This window comes from Morone saxatilis, unplaced genomic scaffold (genome assembly GCF_004916995.1).
Source record: "Morone saxatilis isolate NCDOM2014 unplaced genomic scaffold, NCSU_SB_2.0 Contig8, whole genome shotgun sequence".
In the NCBI taxonomy this organism is placed as follows: Eukaryota; Metazoa; Chordata; class Actinopteri; family Moronidae; genus Morone; species Morone saxatilis.
This window is the reverse complement of record NW_023340257.1, coordinates 18,122,222-18,145,214: the sequence shown is the minus strand read 5'-3', so window position 1 is coordinate 18,145,214 and position 22,993 is coordinate 18,122,222. Positions and strand designations below refer to the sequence as shown.

General features: G+C 40.8%; 3 protein-coding genes across 5 annotated transcripts; all 3 read left to right on the top strand.

The window, feature by feature from the left end:
* Positions 1–863: 863 nt before the first annotated feature.
* thap12b (THAP domain containing 12b) lies at positions 864–5,478 on the top strand. Of its 2 annotated transcripts, none has more exons than XM_035679506.1 (5): positions 864–1,187; positions 1,971–2,091; positions 2,172–2,279; positions 2,399–2,435; positions 2,551–5,478. In XM_035679506.1, exons 1-5 carry the CDS (start codon positions 1,099–1,101, stop codon positions 4,509–4,511), a joined length of 2,316 nt encoding a protein of 771 aa, XP_035535399.1. In that variant the 5' UTR covers positions 864–1,098; the 3' UTR covers positions 4,512–5,478. The 2 variants fall into 2 exon arrangements, with proteins under 2 accessions (XP_035535399.1, XP_035535398.1); XM_035679505.1 differs by having other exon boundaries at positions 2,548–5,478.
* Positions 5,479–5,834: 356 nt separating this feature from the next.
* map6b (microtubule-associated protein 6b) lies at positions 5,835–13,886 on the top strand. Of its 2 annotated transcripts, XM_035679504.1 has the most exons (4): positions 5,835–7,012; positions 9,076–9,289; positions 9,969–10,017; positions 12,063–12,198. In XM_035679504.1, the coding sequence occupies exons 1-3, from the start codon at positions 6,282–6,284 to the stop codon at positions 10,011–10,013; spliced, it is 990 nt and encodes a 329-aa protein (XP_035535397.1). In that variant the 5' UTR covers positions 5,835–6,281; the 3' UTR covers positions 10,014–10,017; positions 12,063–12,198. The 2 variants fall into 2 exon arrangements, with proteins under 2 accessions (XP_035535397.1, XP_035535396.1); XM_035679503.1 differs by lacking the exon at positions 9,969–10,017 and having other exon boundaries at positions 12,063–13,886.
* A 3,266-nt stretch (positions 13,887–17,152) lies between these two features.
* Positions 17,153–22,430, top strand: zgc:112083 (uncharacterized protein LOC550461 homolog). Its single transcript, XM_035679502.1, has 10 exons — positions 17,153–17,196; positions 17,714–17,913; positions 18,794–19,020; positions 19,106–19,217; positions 19,303–19,455; positions 19,564–19,638; positions 20,286–20,406; positions 21,001–21,139; positions 21,262–21,386; positions 21,518–22,430. Exons 2-10 carry the CDS (start codon positions 17,763–17,765, stop codon positions 21,948–21,950), a joined length of 1,536 nt encoding a protein of 511 aa, XP_035535395.1. The 5' UTR covers positions 17,153–17,196; positions 17,714–17,762; the 3' UTR covers positions 21,951–22,430.
* The last annotated feature ends 563 nt before the right edge of the window (positions 22,431–22,993 follow it).

The window sequence follows — 22,993 nt, the reverse complement described above, 5'->3', positions numbered from 1 at the left end:
ACGTGAATGCGTAGAAACACGAAGCAACCTCAAATGACATGGTGAAAATGGATGGTACTCGCATTAGCCTCATCCCTGTGCTGCTTGTTGCTGCAAGGTTTCCGGAAGATCGCCATTGTTCTTGTGCTTGGATGTTGTGTCCGCCAGGCCCTGGCCCAGCAGAAATATAGTGTGCATTTATTTTCGCTACCCAAAACGCACTGAAAGCTGCTGAAGAAATAGGCGGGGAGAAAAAAAAAAAGTGGCTCGTCCGGATTGAACCCGGGACTCTCCGACCCCTAAGCGAGAATCATACCCCCCTAGACCAACGAGCCAGGTATCGAGAGTGATGCATCAGCCACTTTTAGTATCTGGGTAAACACTATCTCATCTTCTGCTCATTTTATATCGTACATCTATATTATATACGATCCAGCAAAGCTCTTACAGTAATAAATACATGCGGTTAAGTAGCCACTGATCGAGAGGAATCCGTGAGGGGGAACTAATAGAGATACACAACGTCAGCTAGCGTTTATCGATTGGATTCATTTTCTAGAATAGCACTACATACGGTCAGTGAAAGGTCTACATCAGAAGCAGGTCACCGCATGAAAGCAAGCGTACATCAGTCAGTTTAGTGAATACAATGACAATCAAACGGGTCGCCCCTTCCTGCAGCTGGCTCCTGTCCTGTAGTGGCTCTACCAGTCGGTGGCAGCAGCTCCCTGAAGAGCCGCTGTGACTTTACTCAACGGTGAAGAAGAAACATCGGTGGGCTGTCTTTTCATTGGTCGACAGCCTACATCGGTGGAGCGCCAACGACCAATAGTTGCGCCTCAGAGTTCCAGAGCAGACCAATCAGATTCGTTGTGGGCGGGGCATAGCGCTGCAAAACGACCTGCTCAAACTTGAACCGTTGTGAATGTTGTGTGAAAGCAGACTGCACTCTCGATAGTTGTTTACGGAAACACCTATCGGACTCTGTTTGAGGTCATATATGTTGTCAGTTAGTAAACAGTAAACAACTGCGTCCACACAAACCCCGAACCAACGCGCTCAGGTGAGCAGATGGTAACAGTAAGCCGAGTTAGCTAAGCTAACTACCTAGCCTGAAGCATGCCCAATTTTTGCGCGGCCCCGAACTGCACACGGAAGAGCACGCAGTCAGATTTGGCTTTTTTTAGGTTTCCACGGGACCCAGAGAGGTAAGACATCATATATAAGGCTGATAGACTCAGATATTCATGTGACTGCCGTTAAACTGTGCGATTTCTCTGTCCGAGTTCCTAGAATGAGTGAAAGCATAACATTGGTCTGTTAACGTTAATCATCAACACAAAGGTTTTCACGTTGAGTGTGGAAAACAATCATTTTCCTGCTATTTAGCCATAAGTGTCTATGCCAATTTTGGGATGTTTTAACTTGAATGTTTATGTTGAATATGCAGGAGGTTTATTATCATATGTACAGTATAAACACAAGGCCAGTACGCACAATGAACATCTTACTTTGCCCGACTCCCTGAGGTAACACACAAGTAGAACAGTAAGAACATTATTATTGAAAAAATATACAAATGTTCAATAGAACAAATAACTTAAAACTTAAAGTGCAGAACATTTGTACTGTCAACAAAGAAAGACACCTGAGGAGAAAGGTGCTGAGTGACATCACATCACAGTGGGAGTGATTAAGTGTGTGTGTGTGTGTGTGTGTACTTTCAGCTGATGTCTCCATAATACACAATCTAGCTGTGAAAAACTACAACCACTTTCATATTAGATTATTCAACATAAAGCAATGATTTATTACCTAACTTGATATTGTTATATATTGGAAAACATTAGCAGTCAATATCACACTTTAGTATGCATGTTGTAATTTATTCTGTATACTTTGTCCTGTATGAACATATTTTATAGACGTTTATACAGACACAGCTACTGTCTCAGTGCTTTGTGATGAAGCTGGTTTTTGTGTCTTTTTAGATGCAGAATCTGGGTAGAGAACTGCCGCAGGGCCGATCTAGAGGCAAAAACATCTGATCAGTTGAACAAGCACTACCGGTTATGTGCCAAACACTTCGACCCGGCTATGGTGTGCAAAACAGTGAGTATTTCACACAGCTCCAGCCAACAGCCTAATAGCATGTTTCCTCTTATCTCTTATTTGAGTTTATTGTTTTTCAGAGCCCCTACAGGACTGTATTGAAGGATACAGCCATTCCAACTATATTTGATCTGACAAGCCATCTAAGGAATCCTCATACCAGACATCGCAAGCGGATTAAAGAACTTGTAAGGCAAATATTTGTTAACTCTTAAGTCGCCTTTTATGGTTGTTTTTAAATGCACCTCCTACACTTAATGGTTTAACCAACTTTTGTCTGATCTTAACTTTACGTTTTTAATTTCAGACTGAAGAAGACATAAGGAAGATCAAAGAAAGGAGATGTAAGTAAATAGGATATTTAATTATGGTCATACATGTAAACTAATTGAATATTATTTTAGTCAATATCTGTTCACTCAAAACGATAACTATTCCTTTCTTATCTGTCTCTAGTAGCATCTTCTATTGAACAGCTAAACTCCAAAAAAGATGCAGCAGTTGAGGACAGCGCGAGCACAAATGAGGATGAACCTCAGCTGTCCACGGAGGAGAAGGCGTTTCGTGAATACCTGAGATCTCTGTTTGAGGTTTTGGTCATGTTGGGGAAACAGAGTATCCCATTAGTGGCTGAAAAAGCATCTGAAGCTGAACACATGTCCAACAACTTCCAGGCCCTTCTAGATTACCGCATGAATGCCGGAGACGAGGCTTTGAAGAAGCGGTTTGAGGCGACAGCTGTTAACACAGAATACCTCTCTGTGACGCAGCAGAGCCAGCTCCTGGACGTCTGTGAGAACACAGTGAGGGAAGAGATGCTGATGGAGGTGAGAGAGAGTCGCTTCTTCTCCCTAGTGACGGGCGACCTTGTTGAATTTGCCAACGAGAAACACCTGCCTCTATTTTTGCGCTTTGTAAATCAGCAGAATGTCCTTCGAGAGGAGTTTTTGGACTTTATGGCGTTTGATGGCGATGAGTCTGCCCTGGTAGAGCGGCTGGAGGCCCAGCTGACCGACCGCTGGGGGCTCAGCATGGAGGACTGCCGTGGTCAGGCCCACAAGGCCACTGGCACCTCCACCACCAAGATGAAAGCTGTGGCAGTATTATTGATGGAGAAGTATCCCCTGGCGTTGCACATGCCTTGCTCTCATATGGCACTGAACCTCCACTTGGCCAACAGTCTGCCTTTTCCTAATGTCCAGGTCGTCATGGAGATTCTGAGGAGGATCGGTGCTTTCTTTAGAACCCCGTTTACGCAGGATGAGCTAGAAAAAGCCATCTCTACTCACTACCAGAAGAATGAAGAGAAAGGCACTACGCTGAAACAGGCCTGTAGCTTAGGATGGACAGAGCAGCACAATGTCTTCGACGTGCTGCTAGACATGTTGCCGCCCCTGCTGCTGTGCATGGACAGCATCCGGGACAACGAAGATGGAAAGTTTGCCGATACTGTCACGGCGGACGCATATTCCATCACAGAAACTCTGGCTGATTTCGAGATCGTTGTCACCGTCATCATCTTGAAGAACGTTCTCACGTTCACCAGAGCCTTCGGGAGGAATCTCCAAGGGGAAACTCTCGACGTGTTTTTTGCTGCCAACAGCCTAACTGCTGTCCTGCATTCGCTAAACGAAGTCAACGACAACATTGACGTCTACCATGAGTTCTGGTACGAGGAGGCTGTGAGCATGGCCAACGTAATGGAGATTCCCGTCAAGATCCCGAGGCTGTTTCTTCGGAAGCAGCGCGCAGCCGACGTGGGCGAAATCCAAGCGGAGGTGTATTTTAAGGAGTACGTGACTGTCCCCGTTATCCAGGGAATCATGCAGGAGGTGGGGGACATGTTCTGTGAGACCAACCTCAAAGCTCTCAAATGCCTGTCACTGGTCCCAGCTGTCATGGGCCAGATGAAGTTCAACACCACCGAGGAGAACTACGCAGATGTTTACCGCAACGACCTCCCCAACCCAGACACACTTCCCGCAGAGCTGCACTGCTGGAGGATCAAGTGGAAGCACAGGGGCAAAGAGGTGCGCCTGCCCACCACCATCCACGAAACCCTTCAGCTGCCAGACGTCAAGTTCTTTCCCAACGTGAACTCCTTCCTCAAGGTGCTCTCCACCTTGCCAGTGCTGAAGTTAGAGGACAACAAAAGCGACACCGCAAGTAAGCGGCTGCAGGCCTATCTTGACGGCATGCCCGCCAAGCAGTGGAACAAAAGTCTCGCGATGCTTAACGTTAACACTCACGTCAAACACGACTTGGATGTTATGGTTGACAAATACTGCAGACTCTATCCAGAGGATGATCCTGAAGCTGAGGCTGAAGCTGAAGCTGAGGCCGAAGCTGAAGCTGAGGCCGAAGCTGAAGCTGAGGCCGAGTCTGAGGAAGTGGCTGAGGAAGATGCTGCGACGAAATGATAATGACACAGACACTGAGTTAAGCTGTTCTGGGACAAAAATGAATGAACAGATATGCTGTCAGTCATTAACACACCCTCCTCTTGTCACTCATTTATGTTTTTGTACACCTTGATATGAAGTACTCATTTTACTGCAGATGTAATGGATGCCATTTGTATTCAGTCCTGGAGGTCCCCAAGAAAAAATACTTCTGTTCTTAATGTTGTATTTAAATGCTTAATCTTGCATTGTAAATAAGTTAGCAAATTTGGTAGGAAGAAAACATTGAAATAAATACTCACCGAAAGCTCAATAAAAATCGCAAAACCAAATATCTAGAAATATAAGGCAGGTGGGCATGATCTGTAAATATTGGAAGTTTTGAGTCTTTGTCAGACTGTTTTCTTATTCGACAAACCTCCTCTGTAATAATGCAGGGATCTTAATGAAAGTATTTTCTAACCCTTTTTTCTTCATTTGTTTTATTTGCTAAATATGGCAGATGTGGGTTATTCTGCATAAATAAACTGCCGTACACAGCTAATTTATTGCTTTATTATTGGAGGCAAGTGGCCATGTTGATCTGCATTACACTGATTCCTTTCCTCTGACTATGATGCAGGAAAAAAGCACAAGAGGGAGCAGTTACACCAACATTAGCAGTATTCCTTAATTCATGCTCAATGGGAAGCACTCTTGTTAGAAACAAGAAGCTCATGCAGCTATGTATTTTGGGTAGTTAAGATGTTTACCTCTTATAGGATGCATTCTGATTGAAATAGTTCTTGATCAAATAACTGCCATTGAACGAGAGGAATATATCCTGATATGGGTGTGAGGAACAAAAAATGTAACACAACATTTGGATGTTGCAGTGGTTGTAAGTTATTGGGATCATTATGGAAACGTGGTTCTCTTTCACCCAAAATACTCATTAACTAGTTTAGATTTTACATAAACTTTAACAATCTTTTTTTTTTTCAGTTTGGTTTAATAAAATAATTTGTGTATAATGCAAAATGGCACTTTGAGTCAGGTTTGTGACAACATTTTATTATTTTTGTGTTTTTTTTCAGTTGCATACTTCATTTTTGGATCCATCCAGCTTCCACCTGAAACTGAAAAAGACGTGAATGTAAATATATATATATATATAGTATATATATATATATGATTCTTATTTCCGATTTTCAGCAATATTATCTGCCATTTCCTCCAAATGCACCAACAATAGGCTGCTGTTTCCATGCATCCACTGTAGTTTGAAGCTGGTAGTCTCTGAGCGTGGCAGCACAGGGGTTAAACGTGTCTCCTCCCTCTCTGCTGGCCAGACGGTGACGAGCTCAGGTGATAGTTCACCGTGCAGACTCACGGTGCAGACCCCGGGCATCTCGAAGCATCACACAAATGTGGGTGGGGTCGCTTTGATGCGCAACCAGACAGCAATGTGCACTCCACAGCAAAGCCCAAACTCCGTTTAAACTTCCAATAAGAACAAATAGCCTGCAGAAGGAGGAGGAGAGAGAGAGAGAGTGAGGGGGAAGCGTGGGGGCTCTACTTCCTTAGTCTCATGCAAAGATTGGTGAGATATACTCAGCTGAGAATTACATAAAGCTAGAAGGAGGAATAACCCTGACTGGACAAAAACTGAGAGGGCACAGGGTGAGGGACCGAGCACTTCAAGTCTTCGAGTCGTGAGTAGGACGTTTATTAACACGTTTATCCCTCATTTGGAGGTTTCTTTTCCCGTGCATTTATTTTTTCCCTGTCAGCCTCCTACTATTTATCATGGCATGGCCGTGCATTACGCGTGCTTGCTGCATCAACCGCTTTTGGACCGAGCTGGACAAAGCGGACATCGCGGTGCCTTTGGTTTTCACCAAATACTCGGATGTGGCCGACGTGCAGCATCTGCCCCATCACCCGCAGCCGAGACAGAAGAGGGCCGGTGCCATTGCCATAGAAACCCAGCCCCATCCCGAAGAGCAGGAGGCAGGGAAGGCACCGCCCGCGACGGGTGCCGCAGCGGGCAAAGATGGCTCTTCTGCGTCCGTCATGCGCCAAGACTTCAAGGCGTGGAGAGTGCGCCCCGAGCCCAGCTGCAAGCCCAGAAACGAGTACCAACGCTCGGCGACCCCGTTCAATAACGAGACTCAGTATCAGAAGGACTACAAGCCCTGGCCTATACCGAAAAAGCACGACCACCCCTGGATCCCCAAACCGAGCCCCACCGGCGGGCCGGAGCGCAGCGCGGGGAGCGGTAAACAGGAGCAGGCGGCCGCCGAGGCCGAGAGCGGCGTGGAGAAGAGCGCGATCGAGGAGAAAACGCAGGAAAAAGAGTCAAAGGAGGCGATGAAGAAAAGCGCCAAGAGGGAAAAGTCAGCGGAGAGACAGACGGGTGAAAAGACGGAGGGACAGGTGGCCGCGGGTGTGGGTGCCGAGCAGAGGAAAGGCAGAGCAGCCGCAGACGCTCTCAACAGACAGATAAAGGAGGTTATGTCGTCTTCCAGCAGCTACAGGTAAAGTGTGAGAGAGAGCGAGACACGACCATGTGTGGTGGCAGGAATGGTTTATTCTAAGCCGACTGGAATAAACGTTTTATTCTGTTTTGCTGCGACTTTACAACTGTGGCACGTTATTTCCAAGGCTATCAACAGTATCCCCCCTGTTACACAACATCTCTTTAAAACTACCAACAGCCCTTTAGAGCTAACCTCTGTATGCCACACTGCCCTGTCCAGTGATAAAACATCATTCAGTGATCATCAGGGGATATTTGGCATTGCATGGTATCTCCTTACAGTCTCTAGTGATTTCCAAAGCAAACTGATATTGCCACAGATAAAGGTTGCATTATTGATTTTCTGCTTTATCCTCCCTAAGAGTACCAAATCAATGCAATAGCCCATGAATGAGTACAGCCAGTAAAAGGGTCTGAATGTAATCATGTGTTATCCTGGTTTCTTTGCACAGACTTCCTCGGAATTGAATTGGGGATGCATAATGCAAGTTAATAAGACCGGATGGCTTCAGTCCGCCCACTGAAGCATTGAAGTTAACATTCAATATACCAGTGCAACACAGTTCTGTTGTTAGTTTGTTAAACTTATTCCACATCAACTGAACTAGCCAATAAACTTAATGTGCTACTTATTAAAGCGCAGTTATTATGTTATTTCTAGGCCATAAAACAACCATAATTAATGGGATCCCAGATTGATAATTAGAAGCAGTTGTGCAGAAGAACACAACAAACCACAATAATAAACAAACAATAAACAATTTTCCTTAGAAGTTGAAAGGGCACATGACCTTTTATCTTTTAACAAAAATCTTAAATCTGATTGATAAAAACATTGTTTGCTGAAATTAAAATCAAAATAGTCAATCAAACACTTTCTTACTCACTGAAAAAAATAAGATAAAAACACAATTCAGTACACTCCAACATCAAAAACAGGAGCATTAGTGGCATTTCAGTTTTAAAGGTCCAATGTGTGAAATTTAGGAGGATCTATTGGCAAAAATATAATAATATAATATTCATAGGTAGGTTTTCATTAGAGTATAATCACCTGAAAATAAGAATGATTGTGCTTCCTTACCTTAGAATGAGACATTTTTATGTACAGACACAGAGGCTGCCATGTTGAACCGCCATGTTTCTACAGTAGCCCAGAAAACCAAACAGTGGCTCTAGATAGAGTCCCAGGCCACTCTAGTCTCTCCTACATGCTTGCAACAGGAGGGTGAGACAAGGGGGTTGCAACTCTACACCTCTAGATGCCACTAAAGCCTACACACTGGTCCTTTAATATCTAGTTGCTGATTTTATAAATAGGCTATTCTCTAAGTAAGTTTCTTAATACAATAGAAAAGCCCATGAGCCTCTATTTTAGTCTATATGGATCTATAAAAAGCTAATTGTTACCCTGTCAGAGCTTAGAAAGTAAACCTAAAGATCAAATTTTGACATCAGTGCTAAAAATAACAGTTAGCTAATATGGAGAAATGAATGTGCGAATATGATCCTGTGACATGAATCAAGTATTCAGCAAAAAACTGGCAGCAGAGCTCTGCACAGCCTGGTGCTGAGCTGCAGTCAACATGAGACCTTATAAATGCTTGAGCAATATAAAAGTCTCTCATTATGTCCAGCCTAGTTAGGTCCTGCCACGTTTCAAAATGGACAGCAGTTTGTATTAAACCACATTCAGCTGCACATGGTGATGTGGTCATTTAGCAAAACGTAGCATAACCAGTTAACATCATTGGCTAGTCATTGAGTTTAATGTGTTCATGATGTGCCACACAGTTGGAACATGCAATGTTACTTTTCACCAATTTCAGTAACATTAAACCTTTTAGGGCTGATTCAGTAAGTCCCTCAATCCATTAGTTTAAACAAAACTCATAATTTTCCAAGCAAAAATGCTAACAACAAAATAACAAACATACAAAGATATATCAGATTAAGCAAGAAAATAACTGTCTGATTAATCAATAATAAACTTATAATCAACTTAATCATAAGTTGCAGCTGTAAAAAAGTTTATGTTTGCTTTTTCTACATTTTTATCAGGACTGAGTTCAAGGCATATAAGGATGTGAAACTAGTGAAGCCCATCAAAACTCCAGCTCAGTATAAACCCCCGTTGGAGGAGAGCAGTCTGGAAACGAGCTATACTGCCACATTCAAGGGGGAGCAGGTGAAGCCTCACCCCACCGACAACAAGCTGCTGGACCGCAGGAGGATACGCAGCCTGTACAGTGAGCCTAGCAAGGAAACTGCTAAGGTGAGCGCATGCCCACCCACAGATCCTCTTATGTTATTGTAGGTGTGTGAAATACCTGTACCACTATTTTAGAGTTACCTGAGTTTCCTTTTAGTACATTGATTTAAAGTCATGTCTAAAACTTAATTACTCCTGCTATACACTTGATTTTGTCAATTTACTTTGTTTTGAACTTGAGTTCCTACTCACTGAAATCGCTGCTGCATAAATGTTATAAAAGTTATTTTACCCTCCATCCGGGTCACACTGTGGCCTAATGGCAGGTGATTGGTTCTCAGACTTATCAAACACCAACAAAACAGGTTTAAATTTCAATTATAAGACATTTTAAATGACAAAATAAGCATTTGTCATTGCTTTATTATTCCATCATGCATATAAATCGGCCAGTAAATGTTTAAAAAGCCATTCTGAAAATTATAACTAAACAAACAAGGTAATTGAGCAAATTTTACATATACAGAAAATATTGATCAGTTTGAAATGTTACATTAATATCCCAACTTTGGATTTTATCACCAAGTGACTTCATCCAATATTAAAGTAGGCCTTTATTTTGAAGATATTCTTACATAGATTGGTATGTGCGTGCATGTTGTAGACAGTTCAAACGAAAATTGGTTAATCATGTGTCTATAGTAGTGTGTTCATATGGCCACTCCCTCTCTCATTCTTGTAGGACTTCTCAGAGACTGAGAGCAGCTCTGTTCTAAATCTGCTGTAGTCAGGTGTGTTTTCTGTTTCTTCTGGAAGGCATGGAGGCTGACCTCAAATTGATCAGAACGCAAACGTGCATACTGTACACACACATGCACACACACACACACTAAGTATGCGTCTTGGCTAGTACGAGCCACAATCACATATATATCACCCAGCTGCCAGATGCAATCCTGTAAAATGTAGCAGCCACATCTTCACTGTTTGCCCACCTCTCAGCCTGCACAACCCATCACCCTTTATGCAGCTTAATAGTTTCAAAAACTGACCATGCATATTCTGTGCAAGAGGGTGGATTAACTAATAAAAGGAAGAAAAAATAATATTAGATTATATTAACAAGTAACAGATAAAAATCAAAAGAGAAGGATTTATTGCATCATTGCATTTTCAAAACAGATCTGTGCTGTTTAGGGCTCTATTTTGGTGACCATGTATGGTGCAAATTACACAATGAAAAAATGTTTTTCCATGTCTGCACACAATTGGCTCATGATTAATATGACAGCATGAAAGTGGGTAGAGTGACACAGAAGGATGTGTGCCAATGGCAGTGGCAAGTGGTGCAGTACAGTTTTGGTATCAAGCATTGGTAACACTTGTTTGCAGACGATGTTATCCTTTTGGCTTTTGATGTCTAAATGGCGTAGTAGCAGTTTGCAGCTGATACAGCTGTGCGGATATAATTTTATTCTTCAAGGTCCACAGCATCAAGAAGTGTACTGAAAATTAATACATTTGTTGAATCTAATCTGGACCGTGATGAAAATGACTGACCATCGTGGTGCAGAGTGCACTGCTTTTAATTTTGACATGAATGGCACAATACCCTTTCACACCCAATGTTAACACATTCATCTGAATTCTCTCTCTCTTGAACTCTTTGTGGCAACACAATTTATGAGAACTATTGCAATTTTTTACGCATCCTTACTAATCACTTTGCACCACAACCCTTTTATTCACAGAAATAGAGCCCTTAATTTTTACTGTCAGAAAGAGCCTTTTACAAACATGTCATCTCTTACAATATACACGTTTTTAAGGTTTATTTATTGAGCAAAAGTTGAGCATGTTTGCAACTTTTTTTTGCTGTGCACCTACTCATTTATACAACTTGGACACTTGGACATTTTGAACTCATCCAGAAGTTTTTTATTGTTGTGGAAACTCCACAACAGCAGAAATAAGTGAATCTCTCATTTTCCCAGTCGGTGTGGGTATTTGAACCAGTGATCTTCACCTGCTTCTTAAGCAGCTGGTTTTTGCCACCACTATTAATGGTTGAATGTTAAAAATCATTCTTTAAAGTGTAAGACTAACCTCATATACTAATATAAACCATGTACTTTGTATGTTATGGTTTCTTTAAAAGTTGATTGTTAATGGAAAATTGCACGAACCACTGCGCAGGCACAAATACACCTTTTGTGCTGTGTTTTTTTTAAATCTTCATTGCACTAACCACATAAAGCAAATATCACCTGTAAGTGTCATTTGCCTGTCATTATATTAAGTAACAGGATAGAAAAGGTACGTATTGCATGCTAAAATAGGACATTGACATGTTTTAGAGTCTCAATATATTAAGCAGTTGTTTAAAGGAATAGTTTGACAAGTTTTTTGAAATGCACTTATTTGTTTGCCAAGAGTTTGATAAGAATATTGATACCACTGTCATACCTATTGTTAGGTATTAAGTTACAGCCAGTAGCTGATTATATTAGCTTAGCACAAATACTGGAAACTTGATGGAGTCTTGTTGTCATGGGTAGTCACGACTCCCAGCCAAGACACAGTCCCCTGTAAAACATAGTTTTTAACCTTTAGAAAGAACCAGGCTAGCCGTTTCAAGTTTTTTATGCTAAGCTAACTGGCTGTTAGCAGTAGCTACATATTTATTGGGAGGGTGGTACTGATCTCCTCATCTTACTCTCTGCAACAAAGCAAATGAAGTGCATCTCCCAAAATACTGAACTATTGCTTTAACATCAGTTCAACTGACTATTTTTGATATTTTAATCTCAGTGTTTTCCCCTCGCTTTTCTTTCAGGTGGATAAACCAGTGTCTCGCACCAAACCAAAAAAGACACCAACAACAACAACAGGGAAGATGGTGAAAAAATCAAAAGAGAAGCAGATTGCTAGTTCCCAGTCAGCCAAGAAGAAGCCGTCTTTGGGTGCCGCAGAAGCCAAACCAGAGGGAGTTGTCACAAAGAAGAGCAAAGAGATCAGCAATAGACTGGCTGAATCAAAGCATTAAAAGTAGTTTATCTCTACACTTTTATGTGCGTGATCAAAGGCTACTTGACGCATTAGGCAAATTTCTTCCCTTTTGTTTATTTCCTTACCTGTTGTTTTTGCTGTCTGGTCATATATTGTTCACCTTTGAATGGGCACTGATGTTGAGCTTTAAAATAATGCAAATAATTTCACTGTAAACTGCGCGTGAGTGTGTGTGTATGTAAATGTGTGAAAGTATATGATTCCTTGTATTTTGGTGCACAGAACCGCTTTATATTATTGAGCACATAATTTGCACATTATTTATATGAGTTCCATTTGGCATCATATAAAAAAAGAGCCATCAGTACACATGTAGTATGTGTATGAAAGGGCATTTTTACCTTTGTCTGAATGGATGACAGTTCAGATCAAAATTAAAATGATTGTAGAAAATGTCAAGAGGATGCTTTGTCTCTGAGACTGTATCACATGAGAGGTTTTGTGAAGATACAAAATCTGTTTTACGGTTGTGTTTCCTAGTTACAGTGCCTCCGCTGTATGGTCCTGGTTTTCATTTCATTGTTCTGGATGATATCTGGTCTCATCAGTTTGGTTGCTAAGAAACCAAATGAACTGTAATATAATTGCTACAGCTTGCATGCAGGACCCCGTTTTTGGTTGAGTAGCAACATTTTAGCGGACTATATTGTCACAGTCACATTTTAGCTTGTAAATTGAGCCAGTAAAGATAAATGTATAGGGGCGAGACCTTTTGAAATATAATGCATGTGTAGTAATAGATTCTGGTCACACCAAAAAACTAAAGTACATACATTAACTAAAATCATAGTCTAGCAGCTGTTCAAGCTTTAAAATTAACACACCAGCAAGATGGTTTCACCCACAAACATATTTCTTGCAATCTACATAGAGATCCACTCCTTTGATTTAATGGGAACACTGCAGATTTCAGGATGACTGTATTTTGTGACATTGTACTCCATCCTCTCCTCTGAGCTGTGACGCTGTCATTGTGCTAAATAAGAAAACAAAAGGCCTGAAAAAAAGAGAACCTACTGTATTAACTCGATAATTTTTACTCTGAATGGGCTGATCTCTCCAGGTGTTGAAGGACAAGGAATGGGCCAGGACTTGTAGTTCAGCTCTTTAATATGCTGCTGTCTGAAAATGCGCAAAATTACATCTGTTCATTGTGAGTGTGACATGTTTTTACTAAAGATGTCATCACAGCCTTCCCTGTCTGGTTATAAACACAGTCATCTACCGTGATACCCTTAGTGGCTAACATGGCTGCAGTGTGTGAGGGCCCAGTCGAGCACTACCCACCCTGAGCCTGCTTCCAGTTATAGCTTCAGTGTGTGTGTGAGTGAGAGTTTTTTGTGTCTGACCTCTACAGCCTGCTGCCTGCTAGCATCAAGTCTGACCCAACCACTAGACGTGCTGCTATGCACTCCACACCCTGGTGCTATATCTCTCATCGTATATGCTGTCTGGTTTGAACTGTGTGTGTTGTCAGACCAGAGTGAAATGATGTTATGACAATGTCATACCGCTGCAGACATGTTGTGATATTGTGCTTGTATTCTCAGCTTGCTCTGAATGAACTCATGATTAAAATGATGATACAGAATCGTGTGTTTTTATTGTATCCTTTGTGTTGGGCATTAGTATTTTGTAAATTGTATAACAGTATTCTACCTTCACACTGACAAAAATATTGCTTTTGAGTTGCAGAAATGTTGCAAAAAAATGTTAAATGATATACTTTTTAATAAATAATCAAATTTGATATTTTTTTGTGTTTGCTGTAACAGCATTTGGATGCTATAATAATGAATAATTTAACATATCAAAAAAATTTATATATTCTTCTGTCAATTTTTCTAAATAAATTAGAAACAGAAAACATGGCTAACTATATTGCAGAGAACACAAAATAAAATGGTGAAAAGTACATATTTTACATATTATGTCTCAACAATGTTGTTTATAATTTCCACCCCTAAACATAGTTATATAACCTAAATTTTCGATTATATTCATTTGCACCAGTAAAATACCACACTGAACTGATATTAAAATGTAGTTTTAAGAAGAGGCTACTGTTGTTAAAGGGGGAATTAAAGTGTTCATACCAGTGTTTGTGTCTTAATAAATGTTGTTAAAAGCATTTGGGAAATGATATATACAGGCCTGAATTATTTTCCCAAAGCACTCCTGGAGGCCAAAGTAAGCATGGTTTTATATAGAGTAGGCATGTCGTGCTTCAGCTAGTTTTTGGAGCCACTCAAAGGCTTGTTTCTCTTAATATGACATGTCATCCATGCATTGTTCTCTCCATCTTTCTTACAATTCCAGGATTAACTAAGAGATGCAAAAATGGTCTTATCTCAAAACAAAACAATCCTCTTAATAAAATAAAGGTCAAATGGAAAATGAAAACTTTATTTGATCATTTTTCAGTCCATACACTTGCTTATCTTTTAGAAGCGGGTGGTCATTTTCCTGTGAATCAGTCATCCTGACATAAAACTGCATGAATAATTCAGTTGTTTTGGGTCCTTATGTTTGCAGAGCAGCATGAAATATTGAATAACAGATCAGCGATGGCACCAGAGTTGCCTAAGCTCTGTCCCTTCTCTAAAAGACTTGTCTGGCTGGTTACTGTCTCACATACATAGCTTATTAGGTTGTGTTGAAAGGAAAAAAAATGAGATTTCATACACTTAAACTGTCAATTTTCATCATGTTGAAGCAGTAACTGCCATAAACAAAAAAGTTACTGTGCCTTTAGCTTTACCTGTTTATGTGAAAATGCCATCCAGCCATAAAATGCAAACTGACAAAAGGCCAATAAACAGCATGTGGAGAGACTACAGATGGGAGTTCTGCATTAGACCATTTTTTGACACACAAATGTGTCTACCTGAAACAAACATTTGGATGAAACGTGCACCACAACATAACTGGCTATTTTTAACATGTGCATTGTTGATATAAGTGTACAATGACTTGCATGCACAATCATGAAAATATTGTATTTTGTGGACAAGCCAGACCGGTGCATAGTGTGGCACCGATAGTCAGCAAATTGTGACCTCTAGTGGTTAGGATCTATTGCACAATCTCATAGCATCATGTGAATCTGGATAAAAAGCAAAGTGGATGCAGCAAAGTCAGCAAAGTAGCTGAAATGTCCTCCTCCGGTTCTCATGGGTGTCCGCAGACTGGTTGGGATATATAATTCCTCCAGACATAAATGACCTTTCTTCCTGCTTGGCTCTAATCTCTGTTGATGTCACAAACATCTAAATACTTGCCAGCACAAAGAAACGTTTACCGACATATTATATTATTATTATATTATATATTATATTATTATTATTATTATTATATTATATTATTATTATTATTATATTATTATATTATTATTATTATTATATTATTAATAATAAAAATGTCTGATGGAGGGTGTTGGGTTCACCATCTGCTGTGAGTTGTCACATTTAAAAACAGCGGGATTCAACTAAATCATTATAACACATTAGTTAGTGGCATCAAGGATGAATGGGATGATGGTTTTCTACATGAAAAAGGAATAATACAACAGAAAATATTACGAACCTAGTGTTAAACCAAAGGGGTTTAATTTATCAGTAAAATTCATATTCATGCCACAATGCTTGGCATTTAGGTATCTCTTCAGGCCTTAGTACAACTAGAAATCTCGAAATATAGTGCAAATTAAACCTATTTCGCAAACTTCATCGTAGGGAATAGCCGTGAAAGTAAGATTATAAAAGGGTAAAAAGTCATTATTAGTTAAGCTTATGTTATTTCTTCCAATTAGCAAACAATGGGAAGTGGCTGATATACGGAGGAAATTTCTGATAACGTTTCTGGGGAGTGTTTAGGACTTTTTAAACCTCTATATGGGGGAGTTTTGGTGTTGGTGGTAAATGGAAAATCAGGCTTCGAAGACTTTCTGATCAGTGGTGGGATCTAGAGGGGTGACAAGGAGTGGTAGCTGCTCCCCAGTTTGGGTGTCAAGGCGAACTCCTCAATTTACGATCAAGTTGGTTAAAAACTGAAAATAATTTAAAGATCGGTATGGACACTTGTTTAGGACTAACGTGATAGGCTTAAGTTCTAATTTTTTTTTTAAAGACATTATTTGGAAAAACAAATGGTAATAAAACAATTTATGATTTCTACATGCACTTTAGAATTTCTATTCAATGCTTACTAAATGTGCACAATAATGGCCTTTCCAAAACATTTATTATATGCGATCCTGCGATTGTTTGCCAAATTAAATCAGCATATATTTTGTCTATAATATTATTGGGCAGCAATTCATGCAACTTCCACTGTCCTGGCACACATAAAAAGTACAGTCACTTATGAACTGCATACCTAACAGCAGCTTAATACCTGGCAGCCAGCAGGTATGTCAGACAGACTTTGCCATTTATATCTCTATATAACGTTTGGTTTTGTTTTAATCTCATTAATACATTCATACACTCATACACTCATACATTTCAAACTTCATACCTCATACACTCATACATTCATTACACTTATACATCTGCATACACTTTACACTCATACATTCATACAACTCATCACATTCATAACTCATAGCATTCATACACTTATACACTCATACACTTATACCATTCATAATTCATCACACTCATACACTTAAACATTCAAAAATTTAACACTCCATCATTCAAACTTCATACCACTCATACACTTATACATTCATACACTCATACACTCCCTCGCTCGTTTTGGAAGAAAAAAAAAAAAAACAGACGCAGCAGAACTACAACTTCCGCTTTGAGGCTCTCACTGAGCGGAAATAAACAAAGGCAGACAAGCTCGGAGGAGGGAAGACATCAGAGCTGCTGCTGCCACTGACATTAACACTCGTAAGACAGCTTTTACAAAAACTATGTGTGAGCACAACTGTGGGAAACTTTAGTGCATGTTTCTGAATCCCCCTTTAAGATGTTAAAGCTGTGTCATACGTTAAACTGTTAATAACAGAGGATTAACGATGTTTAGAAAGAGTCCGACAGGGAGGACAAACCTGTGACACTTTGAGCGGTAAGCTACACTGTTAGCCACAATACTAACGTAAATATAAAAACATATTAAACTGGAAATAAGCAGCAGTTCGCTAGCGTTAATTGCCAGTGTCATTAGCTAGTAAACGCTCGCAAATGTGTGTTTTTTTTTTAATGTAATGTAAACCTTTAACCAGCTCGTCTAGATAGATAATCAGCTAACTTGAGCTAACGTCGGTTAAAATAATCCCTACATTACTTTACGTTAACCTGCGTTCACATTTGCAGCCACCTCTAGTTTCCCCAGTGAAATTGCTCCTACCTGAAAGTATCGTGGCCCTCAGTGTGTGTCGCTGTGTGTGTGTGTCTGTTTTAAGAGGTCAGGGTTGTGTGCAGCAGCAGCAGCTGGGCTCACAGGGATCACCACCATGATGACAACGAAGAGACTGGACAACTTTGAGGTGGTGTGTGAGTGGGCTTCGTGCAACTTCAAGGGCCACACCATGGAGGAGCTGAGCGACCATATGTCCCTGCACCTGAAGGACTACCTGGGAGACAACGATGCCTTAGAGGAGCTGGGTGAGTGAGGAGGACCTGGAATCAGTAGGACAGGTCGTTTCTTCCACGCTTCATGTTGTCAGGGCGAGAGAGAGCTGAGCACAGTGGAAGATATAAGTACAGTGAAGAGGCAGAACAGCAGAATCGATCGCAGGTATCTTGAAAAGTTCCCATAGTCAGTGTTTACTTGTGGGCTGTTTTATTTTGCGCCAATTCTGGGATCTCATCTGTGAACTGTAGTTTTAAATTTGAGAAGAGATGTGATACACAGAGGCATCTAAAATTCAGCTTTTTTTTTAAATCATTGTTAATGTTTGACACAATGTGTGAGGTGTGAACTTTTTCCAACTTTCAAAGGGGGACAATTGAGAACCCCTGCAGTACACAATGATACAATAGTACAATATGTATTTGTCCTGTAATGATGATATCTAATGCGGCTCTCTAACATCATAATTAGATTTAAATAATGATAATAAGAATTGACACGTGCATGTGCAATAGACTGTTGGATCTGAAACATGCTCTTTGACTGATTCTTATGTCTGTACTTTTTTCTTCACCATCCACAAATTCCTTGTGCTTCCTCTCAATGCAACCACGACCGACATGGCGTCTTCTTTGCCTTTAATAAACTCTTCGTCATCTGCACTTGGGCCCCCAGCAGTTTATCCAATATCTGATATGATGATATGAGATGTTGTTGGACTTTCAGGTGCATTACAACAGCTAGTCTGAAGGAATATACTGAACACACTGGCATCACTTACACAGTTTTAGGTTGCTTAAAGGTACATTTTCAGTTAGTTGCCCTTGTATACTCATAGTCAAATCTCTCTATATTCTGTAATAACTTTCCTTTCTTCATTGCAACATTTGCTCCTTCCCTCCCTTTGTTCAGACGAGTATGCTTGTCTCTGGAATGGATGTGAATTTCTATCCATGGGTAGCCCTGCGGAGCTGGAGGTCCATGCTTACTTCCACAACTACCATGGTAAGCTCAAGTTCGTCGGGTCACAGCTGCTCAAGTCCCGTCCGGATCTGCCCAGCTGCAACCAAGGCTTGCACAGCAACAACCTGGTCCCCGAAGGGTCAGACGGATACGTTTGCCAGTGGGAGCACTGTGATGTAAGTACTTTCAGTTCAGAGTTATTCATGGGTCATCAAATAGCTGCAGCATTATTGTAGAATTTATGTTTTTGTCTTCATACAGAGTACATTTAACAATCCGGAGTGGTTCTACAGACATGTGGACAATCATGTTGAAAGTGCTGAGCCGCAGTCTCTTTTACACCAGCAACAGGCTCTCTTCTGCCACTGGACAGGTAGGACTGATTGAAGAGATGTCCCTGGTGTGTCTAACGTCGCCTGCTCTGTCATAGTGATATCGACGTCCTGTTCTTATTACAGGCTGCGATGCTTTCTTCAAAATCAAGTACCGTTTGAGAGAACACATGCGGAGTCACACTCAGGAGAGACTTGTAGCCTGTCCCACGTGTGGCAGCATGTTCTCCAGCAACACAAAGTTGTTTGACCACCTACACAGGCAGGCCGAGCCAGTGGGTGAGAAGGACACTTCAGCTTGCGTAATATTTTATAGGATTCTGGTGCGGTAAATGTATGGCACACATGCAGACGTCTGACCATTTTCCATTTATCTCATTCGAACAGAGTCGCTGGTGTGTGAACATTGTGGCAAAGCTTTTTCCAGCGAGCGGCTTTTGAGGGATCACGTTCGTCAGCATGGTAATCGTTTCCTTTTATTTACATTTATTTCATTTCCTTCAAGTCTAATCTGGAAATGTTTGTTTGTCGTTTGATTACTGTTTTTTGTTTCCTGATGAGATAAATTTCAATTAGTATGTGAAATATTTAGTTTCACACAGATAACTATGGCTTTATATCATGTTAAAGTAAGTAGATGTTAAAAATAGAAAATCTATAAAGTTGTTGATCAGATTATTATATTATGCTGCCCATATTATTTTTTTAAGATTCAGTCATCTGTTTACTCATCAGTTGTGTTTCAGTTTATAGTAAGGCAGTACTTTTAGAGGCTCATGAGAATTATTTTGTCAGAGAGGGAGCAATGTGAAAACTCTCAAAGATCATATTGGCTGACGTTAAAGCATTATTGATTGATAAATATCAATCAAGGCTTGATCCATGTCAGATTCTTTCAAAATGTAACAGTAACAGCTCTCTCACATGCTAGTTTTTAAAAATGCCTCGTTCCTGCAATTGATCAGTAAGTTTACATGTCATAATAAAGGAAAAAAACTACATTTAACATAATCTGCAGTTAAAATGGTGGCAAGTGGATCACTGATGGAGTTGTTAAGGAGCCATTAGGCTGTTATTGTATCTAATTATTTGTGTTCTTTTGCCCTCAGTGAATCAGGTGAAGTGTCCATTCTGTGACATGACCTGCACCACTTTGGCAGCTCTGAAGATCCACATCCGGTTCCGCCACTGTGATGAGCGGCCCTTCCCGTGTGACTTCTGTGACAAGAGGTAGACCCTCAAAACGGCTGATTAGATTCAGCAGCTGTTCTTTTGCAAAATCCAGGCTCGGGGATAGTTTGTCAACTATTGTGTAAAACCCGTATAAATTGTGTTTTAGTGTAAATGTACTGTTAGAAGTAGTGACATAAAGCCTCTGCATTCACCAGCTGCAAACATATGGGATTTCTACATATTAATGCATCAATAATCATAATCCAATAATATAATATACATAATTCTGAAAATGGGCCGTTCTGCCTAATGAGTACCTTTACTTTTGGTACTTTTGATCTTAATACTTTTGTAGTTTTACTTAAATTTCGAGGACTTACAGTATTTCTACACTGTGGCATTGCTACTTTTACTGAAGTAACAGTAAGTAAGTAAGAGTACGTCTTTCCCCACAGGCAGTAATGTACTTGACAGTACATTTGTATGGAATCTATCTACGAAATATACTATAAAAAAGGAGAAATTGTGAGCAAATTATGTTAGTAATTATAACCTTTGTGTAAAGCAGTATTTAAGGACTGTTTCAGTATTGGACTCTTATCAGGAGCATAAAATGGTGTCATATTATTTTCCTTCTTTCTTGTTTTACAGATTTAAGAACCAGCGCGATCTACAAAAGCACACAGAGGTTCACAATGAGGGCACCGTGTATCACTGCACAGTGGAGGGCTGTGATTATTCTTGTCACACATTCCAAACCATGAGCCACCACTTCAAGAGAGTGCACGAGGTTCGTTAGTGCCGACATTAAGCATACAACCTCTCTAGGTCATCATGAGAACGTGCTGTAATCTTGTTGAACGTTATGATAATGCTTTGTTGTTTACGTCATTACATTATATTTACCAACAGGTCGGAGGAATGTCCAAATATAAATGCCATATCTGTGATAAGGTCTTCTCCTGGTGTTACACTCTCACGCTTCACCTTCGCAAGAAGCATGAGCTGAAATGGCCGTCTGGACATTCCCGCTTTAGGTAACAGCCGTTTCTTAGATCCACTTGACTTCCCCGTCATCAGGGGTGCATCAGATGTAATGAAAGTGATTGTATATATATATATATCAAGTAAAACGAAACAAAAAAATGTGTATTTACTTTCTCCACAGATACAGGAAGGACGTGGACGGCTTCTTAAAAGTAAACATGGTGCGTTTTGAGACTGTGGAAGTGACAAAGGAGATCATGAAGAACATGGCCAAAAAGCCGCAGAGCCTTCGGAAAAGTCAGAGAACCAGCAGTCGGAACAAGAGGGACGCGGTCACGCCAGAGAGTGGCCGAAGCTCCCCTGCAGGATCCTCCTCGCCCTCCTCCAGCTCCTCCTCCTCGTACTCCTCGGAGTTCTCTGGAGGTGAAGACGTTTCGTCTCAGCCCAGCCCCAGAGGCAGTGACTCTCCCGTCTACTGTGTCATGAGCACCATCCCTCACATTGAGGAGGAGCCGGGAGGATTATCTCAGGAGGACTGTGACGGTAGTGGGACATCGGGAGCGGTCCAGGCCCTGACGGAGGTGGCGAGGGGCCTGGGCATGGACGTGGTGTGATTCCACACTTCGCTGCACCCTGCATCCATTCTGGGCTCCCTTGTAGCTGTTATGCAATTAAATTGGTCTGCCTGTTGTAGTATATTTTGCCGCGGAGCTTTTAGTGGAGGTGTCACTGGCTTTCTCATGGTTTTTACGGTGGTATGACTTGAGATCTCTGTGCTGGTTTTGGAGACCACGCTTTCATTATTGCAGCTCAGATGCCTCAGCTTAGCTTTGTGACGTGTCCTGTGAATGATGTTTCTGACAGAGTTTACATGAAGGAGATGAGTTAAAGCACTACAAAGCCAGTTTTATGTAATGTTCTGTATGTGTTCTTAAACGCCATGCTCCATTTTGTGTGATATTTCCATGATGTTGCCCGATGAAGAATTTCATAAGACATTATTTTTTATTGTAGCCTTGGAATGATGCTTAATTTTATTGTTACTAAGTTTAAATACATTTTTGATACAAAAGTAAACTTTTTCGTTTTTGTACATTTATTTGAAACCTTTAGTTAGTAGTTAGTTTGGAGATTCAGATTAATGATACAAAATATAGTCAGCAAATTAATTAGGATTTATTATTACAGGTCAAAATAAGACTGGATCGATCCATGGTGAACTTCATAAGCTACCTGCGTCACCTTTACCTGCTGCAACATTAAATGTCCATATTAAAGCTGCAGTAGGCAAAACGTGTGCAAACCTATGCACCACCTTCTGCCTCTCTCTGCTGACTCATTTCACTCCGATAAGGCCCTCCCATCTAAACCACCAGTTTGAATGGCAGCAGAAGGAGTCCCTGCAAAACCTCATCCCTCGTAGGGTCCACTCTCCAAGGCTTGAGCCTCACGAAGACCTCGGGCAAGTCACCGCGACTCGTCTTCTAAAAGAGGCCCCTCCAGTGCTTTGCAGCCCCAGGGTGGGGTATCCCAGGCTTCAGAAGCAGCTGCAACAGTAGGGTGAAAGGCTAGTACACACACACAGACACACACACACACCACTGTCCCCACTGTTTGTCATAACGCCTCTTTGCCACAAGTTGATAAGAGCACCGTG

Bases quoted from the DNA above. Each gene is read 5' to 3' on its own strand.
- map6b (XM_035679503.1), top strand. From the start codon at position 6,282: ATGGCATGGCCGTGCATTACGCGTGCTTGCTGCATCAACCGCTTTTGG. The intron at 7,013-9,075 runs GTAAAGTGTGAG...CATTTTTATCAG, and splicing joins TCGTCTTCCAGCAGCTACAG to GACTGAGTTCAAGGCATATA. The intron at 9,290-12,062 runs GTGAGCGCATGC...CTTTTCTTTCAG, and splicing joins CTAGCAAGGAAACTGCTAAG to GTGGATAAACCAGTGTCTCG.
- thap12b (XM_035679505.1), top strand. From the start codon at position 1,099: ATGCCCAATTTTTGCGCGGCCCCGAACTGCACACGGAAGAGCACGCAG. The intron at 1,188-1,970 runs GTAAGACATCAT...GTGTCTTTTTAG, and splicing joins TTTCCACGGGACCCAGAGAG to ATGCAGAATCTGGGTAGAGA. The intron at 2,436-2,547 runs GTAAGTAAATAG...ATCTGTCTCTAG, and splicing joins GAAGATCAAAGAAAGGAGAT to TAGCATCTTCTATTGAACAG.
- zgc:112083 (XM_035679502.1), top strand. From the start codon at position 17,763: ATGATGACAACGAAGAGACTGGACAACTTTGAGGTGGTGTGTGAGTGG. The intron at 20,407-21,000 runs GTAGACCCTCAA...CTTGTTTTACAG, and splicing joins TGTGACTTCTGTGACAAGAG to ATTTAAGAACCAGCGCGATC. The intron at 21,387-21,517 runs GTAACAGCCGTT...CTTTCTCCACAG, and splicing joins TCTGGACATTCCCGCTTTAG to ATACAGGAAGGACGTGGACG.